This window comes from Lucilia cuprina, chromosome 2, assembly GCF_022045245.1.
Source record: "Lucilia cuprina isolate Lc7/37 chromosome 2, ASM2204524v1, whole genome shotgun sequence".
NCBI classification, from domain to species: domain Eukaryota; kingdom Metazoa; phylum Arthropoda; class Insecta; order Diptera; family Calliphoridae; genus Lucilia; species Lucilia cuprina.
The window spans coordinates 11,122,152-11,136,118 of NC_060950.1; the positions used below are offsets into that span (position 1 = coordinate 11,122,152).

A 13,967-nucleotide genomic window follows, 5' to 3' on the forward strand; every position below is an offset into this window, starting at 1 on the left:
GTTCAGTTCTAGTTCAGTTCTAGTTCAGTTCTAGTTCAGTTCTAGTTCAGTTCTAGTTCAGTTCTAGTTCAGTTCTAGTTCAGTTCTAGTTCAGTTCTAGTATAGTTCAAATTCAGCTCTTGGTGATTTCTAGTTCATTTCAATTTAAGTTCAACTACTGTAGAACTTTCGACTTAGCTTGAATATGAACAATTTTCTTGGGGTGTGGCTTCTTTACTACAAAAGAACAAATTTATGCATACTTTGAGTGTAATAACAAAAATGATGATAGTCAGGTCATTTGTTTATGTGTTAAAATATGTTTCCTTTTTTAAGAAAAAAACTGTATGGCTTTGGTTATGATTGGTGTCAAATTTTCGCACCAAAAAAAGGTAAACAAAATTTAGTGAAAAGGTTGCTGTTAGTTTTTTTTCAGCTACAATAAATTCACTTTTACACCAAACCGAAATTTAAAAACTCGAAGATATAAAAATGTTATTCATAATTTTGTTAAAACTTAAAAAGGAATGAAATTTGATTACAGACAACTTTTTATTTTGCCTTTAAAAGAAGATAAATAAGAAGACATAAATTATGTGTTTGAAATTTATTTATATATAAAGGTTTAATATCATGAAAATATGTTTTATTAAGTTATTACTGCAAAATTTTATATATATTTGTTATTAGCATAATAAATTTTAGATAAATAAAGCAAATTGTTTAATAAATATAAATAATTTTTGTTTAAATAAAACAAAAAAGAATATAGAATATTAGTTATTAAATAAAAAATAAAAAATCTTTAAATTTAAATTCATTTAAATTTTCATTGTCTTTTCCAAGTTCTTTTTTTTACCAATTAAACTAATTCCATGATCATTTATTTGCTTTTACATCCGCAAATAAAAAACCTCAATTCCCAAAACTAATACTATTAATCATTTATTTTTTAAACTTGCTGATTTTGCATTAAATAATTAATGAATTTTCTATAATGTATATATGAATACAATTGACAGTCAATTAATTTAATAAAAACATTAAAAAATTGTTTTAAAATAAATGGAAATTAAGTTTAATTTTTTATATCGCGTTTTTTGCGCCTAAACTTATTCCTGCAGACCGGCTGTATAGCAGATAATATTGTTTACGTTTGACATAATACCATTTTTGTTTAATTAAATGCAGAATAATATTTTTAAATAAAACAAGTAAGAAATTTTAGTCGGACGAGGCCGACCATATAATATTCTGCACCTTTTACAAAAATAAAATGTGATTTAGTTACCATTATAAAGTATTTAAGTTGAAGTGTACCTTGCCCCAGATATACATAAGTTGTTGTATAGCAGTTGTGAAATTTAAGTGAATTGTCTTCAAGATTGTTTGGTTAAAAGTTTACAATCCTTATTCGGGGGTTCAGTTGTATGGGGGCTAGGTGAAATAATAAACCGATCATAACCATTTTTAGAAGGCTTCCTGCCTGGGATAATAGAAGATCATGTACGAAATTTCTTTAAATCATCTTCAAAATTGCGGCTTGTAGTTTGATTACAAGGACGGACAGACGGACGAATCAGAAAATGATTCTGAGCAGATTGATTTATTTTAAGGTGGGTATAGAACCAATAATATTGTGCGTTACAAACATCAGCGCAAACCCAATATACCTCCCCTCTAAAGTTCTGTAGGGTATAAAAGCAGTGACCTACTATCATAGTTTTTTGTTATTCATGTTTGTATTACAGCTATCACCTCCAAACAATTTTCTGAAAGTCTCTTTTAGTGTTAAATAGGGTCCGATCATTATAAAAATTGGCAATTATACAAATTTCATCAAATTAGCTTGAAAATTCAATACTGTAGCGTGCACATAACGTTGACATGAAAACCACAGATAGACGGACATACATAGCTTAATTCATAATTGATTCTATACTGACTCTTATACTTCAACGCGGTATAGGACCAATATTTCTAAATGATACAAACACAAGCACAAACGTACACTACATTATAGTGGTGTAGTTTATAAAAAACAAGTAATTTAAAATTGATTTGTGTTTTTTTGTAATAAATAAAAAATATAATTCAGTGAATTAAAAACAAATGACAAGTTCACTAATTTATAGCACAGAACTCGCGCGAAGACTATTCATCATACAGCTATAGTAATCTAAGTATATCATAGACTATTAAAAAAAAGCTATCCCCTGAACTAATCCATTAACCTATCAACAGTCTGGCTCATGGGCTAGTTAATAGACTTGTTCAAAGTTTATTCTAGTCCATAAACTAGTCTAGTAAATATACATAGTCTAGTCAAAAGACTAGGCAGTAGTCTGGTTAATAAAGTAGTTAACATACTAATACATAGACTAGTTAATAACTAGACCTATTAATAGACTAATCAATAGGCTAGTACATAGATTATCAAACTGACAAGTTTATATACAAATCAATAGCTCGATTCACAGACTTGCAAAGGGTAGAGGTATGAGAAAGGGAAATTTCTTCAAACCCAAAATTTTACATACAAAATATAAAATTGAAGAAAAAGAAAATAAGTAAAAAAGGAAAATAAATCCGCCCCAAACGCTTGAGCTGGAACTGCACCTTGTCCAGTCCACACATTTCAACAATAGTATCCATTACCTTATAGCCCATCCCTCCTTTATTTACAAAACTCAACATCTCAATAGATAAAACATATTGAAAACCTCATAGTAAGAAGCTGAATGTTGTAAATATTTTCTTAAAACCAAAACCGATTAAGCTTAATGTGTGGTTCTTAATCAAAATACATGCACACACACACACACACACAAGCCAAACAAACCAAAATCATTAAAGAGGCCCTTCAAAAGCCAATCTGTAACCTCCCTTTTACAAATCAACCCCTACTTTGTTACTTTAGATAATGTATTAATGGTTAAGCCACTTTATAATCATTACTGCTAATTAAATTAAATGTATTACTCTTAACAACTGCAAAAAACAGTAATAATAAAATAAAAAAGCCAACAAAAACTATAGTGAATTAAAAATCAAGCCAATAGTTATAGAGAAGTAGCAGTAAACGAGGAATACAATTTGCAACGTGGCTAAACTGTTAGGAAACACTTTAAAACACTTAACTCATGTTACACAGGGAAAGAGTTGGATAAAAAAGAAAAAAAAAAAAACAAAAATTAAAACCAAATACTACTGACTGACCATTACTTATCTAATGTGGCTGGCGAAAAATAGAAAAAAAAACATTACCTGCAATAAGTAGTTAAAGCTGTTTTTCCATCATTTACTGAAAAAAACCGAACAAAAGGATTTAGACAAAAACAAATTTACTACCAAAAACTTATTTATCTTTAGCTTTTTCCTGCAAAACTAACTAAAAAAATACTAATTTTTTTCTGAATTTCATTTACAGATTTCACCCAGAGTTTACGTTTGGTGGAAGTACGTATACCAAATTACGTTATTAAGGGTTCAACAGCACAATTGGAATGCCTTTACGACTTAGATGGTGAGGCATTGTACTCGGTGAAATGGTATAAGGATGGCAATGAATTTTATCGATATGTACCCAGGGATATGCCGCCAGCACAGACCTTTTTACTGCCAGGTGTTTCAGTGGATGTAAGTAGATTCAAGAGTTTTTTTTAATATTTTTGAACAAACACTATAACTTAGACTTGTATAGGGCACACATATGTAAATATGAAATTTCGCACGCGGTCAAAATAACATTGAAACCGTGATAGGCAGAACAACATAAAATGTTGAATTTTGTGCAAACAAAGAGCCTATAGAAGTCTATAGACAAGTCTATAGTCTAATCTATATAGTCTAATCTATAGTTTAGTCTATAGCCTGGTCACTAGTCTAGTCTAGAGTCTAGTCTAGAGTCTAGCCTATAGTCTAGTCTAGTCTAGAGTCTAGTCTATAGTCTAGTCTATAGTCTAGTCTATAGTCTAGTCTATAGTCTAGTCTATAGTCTAGTCTATAGTCTAGTATATAGTCTAGTATATAGTCTAGTCTATAGTCTAGTCTATAGTCTAGTCTATAGTCTAGTCTATAGTCTAGTCTATAGTCTAGTCTATAGTCTAGTCTATAGTCTAGTCTATAGATGCCCTAATATAACCACAGGGCATTTATTAAAAGTATCAAAAAGTACCAAATGGGTACTTATCGAAGAAAGATGTTAAAATATTATTTAAATCTTTGTAATGTTCATTTGTTAAATAGTAGTGTTTTACGCCACTGTGCCCTGTGAGTAAACGTATGTTTACTTTATCATGTGATAGAATTTTAATAGGTGAGTTTTTCTTTGGTTTTGAAGTAAAGGGCTTAAAATTTTCTGACTTTTTATTTTTCTCTTCCATTTGACTATTTTTTCTAAAACCCCATGGAATACGTGTATTTTATACTGAAATATTATAGATCACAAAAAAACTATAACCAAGTAATGGCCAACACATATGTGTAGTAGTGAACTAACATAGAAAATAGTAAATTTTTTACATGTTCACAAACAGAAGGTAGTAAAGTAAAGTCCTTCAGTAACACACAAAGTTCACTGCTATAATTCAAAGACTAGTAAGTAGCAGCCGTTTTTGTTCATTTCATTTAATTCGTTCTTTTACAGGATACAAACACTTATACACACACATGGTAATATTGGTTAGAGCAATAGCATAATATGTGTTGGAGAATGTTTGCTCATTTGACTGCCAAAGTGCTAAAATAGTTGCGCTGCCATAAGTAATGCTTAGCAGAAAATGTTAGTCATAAAAAATATGCTTATTTGTTAGTGGGTTTGTATGGAATCAGATAGGTTTGTGTATATCAGCTCTATCACCTTTCTCGCTGGTCTGGGAAAAGTATAAGGCAATAAATTTAAATTCTATTTCACTAATGTTGCTGCAGCCAGTAACATTTGTAAAGTTAGAATTAACCCTGTCGGGAGTCCCAAAATATAACAAAATTTCCTTTTTTCTTTAAGAATGCATATAGCATTCAATTAAATTTTTATATTAACGACACATTTGATTGTCCTTATCAAATTAGTTTGTCAATATGATAAATCCAATACATGTTTAAAACTATAGTCTTTAAAGGGTTAATTATATATATTATAATTTTTCTATTGTTCTTTTCTTTTCCTTGAAGTCTAGTGCGCTTTTAGTGTGTCTGTTTTTTAACTTTTCCATATTGTATCATGATGTTTAACTTTAGATAAAACATTATCGTTTAAAATAGTTGGCTACTAGTTACACATTTTAACTCTAGACTAAATACAGCTATATTGGATAATGGTTTGATTTATGTATAACCTTGCCTGCTTCGAAAACATCGTGTTTCTTGTTTATATGTATAGTCACTGAACACCTCCTGGTACAATTGGCTCCTAAGTATAGTGTAGAGGTTTGTACTATATATAGCATATGAGTTTGTATTTTTTTGCTTTAAATAGAACAAAAATAGTAAAACAACAACTATTACTGCTGTTACTGTAGTTTTAGTTATTGTTAGTGTACTTAATGTTTGTGCAGTCTTTTTTTTTTTCATACACTACCGGATATTGTTTAAACTTAATCGATTTGATGTGAAATTGTTAAGCAAATATTGGAAGAGATTTATGGCTATAAAGTATGGGTAAAAAAAGAAATCATGTTTGTTGGTAAATTTTAAAATTGTAGTTCTTAATAAAAAGTGTGTTAAAGATACTTTACTCGTGAAAATATTTATGGTGTCTTAAACAATATGATTGAAGTACCTATTCACATGGAGACTAGACTATAGACTAGACTAGACTATAGACTAGACTATAGACTAGACTATAGACTAGACTATAGACTAGACTATAGACTAGACTATAGACTAGACTATTGACTAGACTATAGACTAGACTATAGACTAGACTATAGACTAGACTATAGACTAGACTATAGACTAGACTATAGACTAGACTATAGACTAGACTATAGACTAGACTGTAGACTAGACTATACACTAGACTATAGACTATAGACTAAACTATAGACTGGACTAAAGAATAAAACTAAAATATTTCTCTCACTACAATTCGCTAAAAAATTCGACTAATTTCGTCTGTCAAAAAACATTTATTCAACCCTTTTCCAACTATTTTACATAAATATCCCATAAATTATTTAATATTTCAAGAATATTTTAAATATTTTATTTTTAACACGCTTTTTTTGCAGGTTCATAATTCGAGTGATGCTGTTGTAACATTACGTGAAGTGAATCTACAATCGGCTGGACGTTTTCGTTGTGAGGTATCGGGTGAAGCGCCATCGTTTCAAACTGTCACTGAACATGGTGACATGGTTGTTGTCTGTAAGTATTGGCAGCTTTTGTTACATTTTATTAAAAAAATTCTAAAACACCATTAACAAAAAAACATTAACAATTCAGTAGAAAACAAAAACTTAAATCAAAATTTATATTGGAAACACTGTCGTAAACATAGAGAGAAGCTTGATTGATATTTATTGGGTGTCAGTTGAGTGAACAGAGTGCGTTGCAGCTTCTAAAAAAACTGTATTTTATGAAATTTTTTTCTAGGTACCAAAAAAAAAACAACAACTTTTTTCGATTTTTTACTAAGTACTTAACAAATATTTGAATTTATACTTTGTTAAAAGTGCAACAAATAGAGCAGCTGCTGCTACATATAGTTTGAAAAATGTTTTAGGCAAATTTTATTTAGTTTGGCAAATTTAATAATTGTTTATGCATCACAAATTGTTGCAGATTCTTAAACGAGAGAAAAATAAAGCCTGTATTATAAAAGTATTTGTTAGTTTTATACAAAAAAACTTTTTCGAAAACTTTTATTTTTAATTTCATTATATCGGCTGGAAACACTTTCAATTTGCTTAAGATACAAAATAAAAAAAATGACAAAAATACATACGTAAATTTAATAACACTAAAACGTTTTGCAAATTTTATGTTCCAAATTATGTATATCGACATAAAAAATTTTACAGTAATGGACAACTTAATAGTTTTTTTTTACTTCTCTTCCCTTAATTTTAATATCAAGAAAAACTAAATTATTTTACTAACTATTTTAGAAAAGATTTATTTATCTATGTTTTCAGTTTCAATTTGTATTTTCCAAACTGTATTTTCTCGTTGTAACATATATTGAATATATAACGGTAAAAGTTTTTAATAATTGTAGACAGTTAAAAAATTAACTATTGTAGAACAAAACTAAAAAATAACACAATTTATACAAATTTAAATTTTTAGGAGGACGTCATGAGGAAAATTGAATATACTATACACTAAACTAAAGTGTAGTATAAAACTAGACTATAAATTGGACTATAGATTAGTCTATAGACTAGACTATAGACTACACTAGACTACACTAGACTATAGACTAGACTATATACTAGACTATATACAAGACTATAGACTAGACTATAGACTACAATATAATCTAACTAGACTATAGAGTAGACTACAGACTACAGTCTAGACTATAGTCTAGACTATAGACTAGTTTATAGACTAGACTATAAACCAGACTATAGATTAAATTAGACTAGACCATAGTCTAGACTATAGACTAGACTATAGACTATGGACTAGACTATAGACTAGACTATAGACTAGACTATAGACTAGACTATAGACTATAGACTATGGACTAGACTATAGACTAGACTATAGAACATATAGACTAGATTGAACATATAGACTAGACTATAGACTAGACTATAGACTAGACTATAGACTAGACCATGGACTAGACTATAGACTAGACTATAGACTGGACTATAGACTAGACTATAGACTAGAATTATATACAACACTATAGACTAGACTATAGACTAGTCTATAGAGTCTAGACTCTAAAGTCTAGTCTAAAGACTTTAGACTTGATTTTTGAGTAGACTTTAAACAAGACCTTAGACAGGACCTTAGACTAGACATTAGACTAGAACTTAGACTAGACTTTAGACTAGACGTTAGACTAAACTTTAAACTAAAATTTACTCTAGACTTTAGACTACACTTTACACAAGAGTTTAGACTAGACTTTACCCAAGAGTTTAGACTAGACTTTATTCTAGGCTTTAGACTAGACTTTAGACTAGACTTTAGACTAGACTTTAGACTAGACTTTAGACTAGACTTTAGACTAGACTTTAGACTAGACTTAGACTAGACTTAGACTAGACTTTAGACTAGACTTTAGACTAGACTTTAGACTAGACTTTAGACTAGACTTTAGACTAGACTTTAGACTAGACTTTAGACTAGACTTTAGACTAGACTTTAGACTAGACTTTAGACTAGACTTTAGACTAGACTTTAGACTAGACAATAGACTAGACCATAGACTAGACTATAGACTAGACTATAGACTGGACTATAGACTAGACTATAGACTAGAATTATATACAAGACTATAGACTAGACTTTAGACTTGATTTTAGAGTAGACTTTAAACAATACCTTAGACAGGACTTTAGACTAGACATTAGACTAGAATTTAGACTAGACTTTAGACTAGACGTTAGACTAAACTTTAAACTAAAAGTTACTCTAGACTTTAGACTACACTTTACACAAGAGTTTAGACTAGACTTTACCCAAGAGTTTAGACTAGACTTTAGACTAGACTTTAGACTAGACTTTAGACTAGGCTTTAGACTAGACTTTAGACTAGACTTTAGACTAGACTTTACACAAGAGTTTAGACTAGACTTTACCCAAGAGTTTAGACTAGACTTTAGACTAGACTTTAGACTAGACTTTAGACTAGACTTTAGACTAGACTTTAGACTAGACTTTAGACTAGACTTTAGACTAGACCTTAGACTAGACTTATTTGAATTTATACTTTGTTAAAAGTGCAACAAATAGAGCAGCTGCTGCTACATATAGTTTGAAAAATGTTTTAGGCAAATTTTTATTTAGTTTGGCAATTTAATAATTGTTTATGCATCACAAATTGTTGCAGATTCTTAAACGAGAGAAAAATAAAGCCTGTATTATAAAAGTATTTGTTAGTTTTATACAAAAAACTTTTTCGAAAACTTTTATTTTTAATTTCATTATATCGGCTGGAAACACTTTCAATTTGCTTAAGATACAAAATAAAAAAAATGACAAAAATACATACGTAAATTTAATAACACTAAAACGTTTTGCAAATTTTATGTTCCAAATTATGTATATCGACATAAAAAATTTTACAGTAATGGACAACTTAATAGTTTTTTTTTACTTCTCTTCCCTTAATTTTAATATCAAGAAAAACTAAATTATTTTACTAATATTTTAGAAAAGATTTATTTATCTATGTTTTCAGTTTCAATTTGTATTTTCCAAACTGTATTTTCTCGTTGTAACATATATTGAATATATAACGGTAAAAGTTTTTAATAATTGTAGACAGTTTAAAAAATTAACTATTGTAGAACAAAACTAAAAAATAACACAATTTATACAAATTTAAATTTTTAGGAGGACGTCATGAGGAAAAATTGAATATACTATACACTAAACTAAAGTGTAGTATAAAACTAGACTATAAATTGGACTATAGATTAGTCTATAGACTAGACTATAGACTACACTAGACTACACTAGACTATAGATAGACTATATACTAGACTATATACAAGACTATAGACTAGACTATAGACTACAATATAATCTAACTAGACTATAGAGTAGACTACAGACTACAGTCTAGACTATAGTCTAGACTATAGACTAGTTTATAGACTAGACTATAAACCAGACTATAGATTAAATTAGACTAGACCATAGTCTAGACTATAGACTAGACTATAGACTATGGACTAGACTATAGACTAGACTATAGACTAGACTATAGACTAGACTATAGACTATAGACTATGGACTAGACTATAGACTAGACTATAGGACATATAGACTAGATTGAACATATAGACTAGACTATAGACTAGACTATAGACTAGACTATAGACTAGACCATGGACTAGACTATAGACTAGACTATAGACTGGACTATAGACTAGACTATAGACTAGAATTATATACAACACTATAGACTAGACTATAGACTAGTCTATAGAGTCTAGACTCTAAAGTCTAGTCTAAAGACTTTAGACTTGATTTTTGAGTAGACTTTAAACAAGACCTTAGACAGGACCTTAGACTAGACATTAGACTAGAACTTAGACTAGACTTTAGACTAGACGTTAGACTAAACTTTAAACTAAAAATTTACTCTAGACTTTAGACTACACTTTACACAAGAGTTTAGACTAGACTTTACCCAAGAGTTTAGACTAGACTTTATTCTAGGCTTTAGACTAGACTTTAGACTAGACTTTAGACTAGACTTTAGACTAGACTTTAGACTAGACTTTAGACTAGACTTTAGACTAGACTTAGACTAGACTTAGACTAGACTTTAGACTAGACTTTAGACTAGACTTTAGACTAGACTTTAGACTAGACTTTAGACTAGACTTTAGACTAGACTTTAGACTAGACTTTAGACTAGACTTTAGACTAGACTTTAGACTAGACTTTAGACTAGACTTTAGACTAGACAATAGACTAGACCATAGACTAGACTATAGACTAGACTATAGACTGGACTATAGACTGACTATAGACTAGAATTATATACAAGACTATAGACTAGACTTTAGACTTGATTTTAGAGTAGACTTTAAACAATACCTTAGACAGGACTTTAGACTAGACATTAGACTAGAATTTAGACTAGACTTTAGACTAGACGTTAGACTAAACTTTAAACTAAAAGTTACTCTAGACTTTAGACTACACTTTACACAAGAGTTTAGACTAGACTTTACCCAAGAGTTTAGACTAGACTTTAGACTAGACTTTAGACTAGACTTTAGACTAGGCTTTAGACTAGACTTTAGACTAGACTTTAGACTAGACTTTACACAAGAGTTTAGACTAGACTTTACCCAAGAGTTTAGACTAGACTTTAGACTAGACTTTAGACTAGACTTTAGACTAGACTTTAGACTAGACTTTAGACTAGACTTTAGACTAGACTTTAGACTAGACCTTAGACTAGACTTTAGACTAGACTTTAGACTAGACTTTAGACTAGACTTTAGACTAGACTTTAGACTAGACTTTAGACTAGACTTTAGACTAGACTTTAGACTAGACTTTAGACTAGACTTTAGGCTAGACTTTAGAATAGACTTTAGACTAGACTTTAGACTAGACTTTAGACTAGACTTTAGACTAGACTTTAGACTAGACTTTAGACTAGACTTTAGACTAGACTTTAGACTAGACTTTAGACTAGACTTTAGACTAGACTTTAGACTAGACTTTAGACTAGACTTAGACTGTAGACAAATCTGTTGACTACATAATAGACTTTTATACAGCACATTCCTTGTCCTATAGTGTAGAATATTGTAATTCAAAAAACTCTTGATTTTTCACCGTATAACAAACTGTTCAACTTTGTCTTTTTAAGTCAATCAGACCAAATGCAATTAACGAAAAAGTATAGTTTTACAAGCATTATTGTATTTGTTTTTGTACTTCATAAAAAGCTTTAGAAAAACAAACCGAAAACTTTGATTGAATTAAACAAATATTAGAGATTTGAAAATGCTAGCAATTGTATGCAATATACATGTAGTGGTACGAAAAACTGTTAAGTCTTATACATGAATATATGTATATGTGTAGGTTTTGTTATAGTTTTTATTATTATTTATATGAATTCACAAAACTTACTGCAAAATAAACAATTTTATGTTTTTTTGTTATATTTATTTGAAAATTCTAGAATGAATTGGAAAAACATTTAATTTGTTAATTTTATTACTCTTTTTTAGCTCTACCCGATCAGGGTCCTCCAAAAATCAGCGGTGGACGTCCTCGTTATCAAATTGGTGATTGGGTACGCATTAACTGTACTGCCGGTCGTTCAAAACCGGCTGTTCAGTTGTCTTGGTTCGTTAATGGTGATGCAGCCGAACCTCATACATTACGTAAATACGACACTATTATATCGGGTCGTGAAGGTTTGGAAACTTCGGTATTGGGTTTACAATTTCGTGTGGAACAGCATCATTTTCGTAATGGTGATATGAAATTAAAGGTAAGTAGGCATATTGAAAAATTTTTTAGTAGTTACATCATCATCAAATAGATGGGGGTTATTGTAGTCTTTATTCAGTTATACCCACATAAGGTAATGGAAATGATTCCAAGTTGACTCACATCCAGCATACCTATGTGTTGCTATATGATGATTTAAAATATTGGTCTGACTAATTTGCTTACCTTCCTAAATCGTTCTTCGGAATAAACTAATTCATCTTAACCATTTAAAATAATTAATTTAACAATCTATTAATTAAACTATTTAACTAAATCTTTCTTTCAATATTCTTTCATTTTCCAGTGTGTCGCCTCACTATCCACATTCTACTGGCGCAGCAATGAAGAATCCGTCGAAGGTGATAGACCACAAAAAGCGCCCGTCCTAGAATCACGTGAGACCGTGTATGCCAGTAATTCACGTGCCGATCCCGTACAAGGTATGTCATTGCGGGAAAGTTTTGTTACCAAAATTTTATCGTTTTTCATTCAACCAAATGCAGCCAATAAAACGGATTCATCTGTCAGTATAAAGCCCATCACAATAATATTACTGATAGCTATGGCTTTAATAACAACAACAGGTTGTTTAGAACAATTATACTTGGGCCATAACTTAACGAGAGCAAAAAAACCAACAACATCATGCAATTTAAAAGTTGAACAAAAAGAAAAACACTTAAGAAATTATTGTTGTAACAATGATAAAAATAATGACGATGAGCATGATGATGCCAAGGATTGTGATTGTGAGGCAGTTAAAAGGAATGATGGTAATGTAACAACAAGAAAGGAAAATATTATATCAAAAAACTCTCAAGAAATAGAAAAAGGAAATCGTAATAGAATTATAAATCACAAAAGTATGATGATGGATTTTAATAAGGATATGTCAAGTCTGCCAATAACATTTGAAATAGAAACACAAATAGCATCAATATGTGCAAGACTGCAATTGACTACAAAGACAACAAAATCATACTCATCGTCAGCATTAAATTGTTCGTCATCATCATATTGCTCCTTGTCCTGTTCGTCCTGTTCCTCCTTCTCCTCTTCTACCACCTTGTCGACAACAAAACCCAACGTAAAGAGTTTAAACTCAAGGTAGCTATTTAATTAAATGGATTTTCCTAAATCTTATTTTCTTTCCATTTAAAATACTACTTTTATTTTTTTATAAAAAAGAAAAAGATTTTTTATAAAAGATGTACTTGACATCTTATTATTAGTTTATTAGTTCCTTATAATATTCTTTATTTAAAATTAAAAAGCCAAGAAAAAAATTAAAAAAAATACCAAAAAAAAAAAAAATCACAACATTAAATACTAATTTTTAAAGCTTAAGTTTTAAGTATTTCTCTAACGGATACGGAAATATAAAAACAAATGTATATAGTCCTTGTTAAATTTTAAGAGTTTTAACGATAATTACACAAAAGCCATATTAATTAATAAATTTGATCGAAGAAAAAATAAAGAACTTTAGTTTCTTTTTTTTATTTTAAATCAAAATGTTGTAACTTTTAAGCGTAATTGAATGTGTGTGAAATAACAAAAAATATTAAAAAAAAAAATATATGCTCGTAAAATGGTCGATTTTGTCTCAACTTCTTATTAGTATCATAAGTAAAGTCAAAATCTATTAGTATTGTAAGTAAACTTTAGGTAGTCTGATAAATTAATACAACAAAAAGGAAAATATATGAAATTTTTACAATTTTAGTCAGGAATATGAAAGAACTAAAAGAATAGGATTACAGTAGAAAATAAAGCATTATAGAAGTTTCATTTTTTGTTCTCTAGTTAATGGAGAAATGTTAAAGCTTGTT

General features: G+C 29.6%; 1 protein-coding gene across 3 annotated transcripts in view; it reads left to right on the forward strand.

Moving 5' to 3' along the window:
- The window catches only part of LOC111682723, a 159,172-nt gene extending 145,440 nt beyond the window's left edge, over positions 1 to 13,732 (forward strand). For 2 of the 3 annotated variants that reach the window (XM_046956211.1, XM_046956212.1), the window contains exons 3-6: positions 3,410 to 3,618; positions 6,210 to 6,345; positions 11,868 to 12,133; positions 12,440 to 13,732. In XM_046956211.1, coding sequence (XP_046812167.1) covers positions 3,410 to 3,618; positions 6,210 to 6,345; positions 11,868 to 12,133; positions 12,440 to 13,246 — 1,418 coding nt within the window. In that variant the 3' untranslated portion in view covers positions 13,247 to 13,732. The remainder of the gene's footprint in view (positions 1 to 3,409; positions 3,619 to 6,209; positions 6,346 to 11,867; positions 12,134 to 12,439) is intronic. The other variant, XM_046956213.1, reaches the window with a different exon arrangement.
- The last annotated feature ends 235 nt before the right edge of the window (positions 13,733 to 13,967 follow it).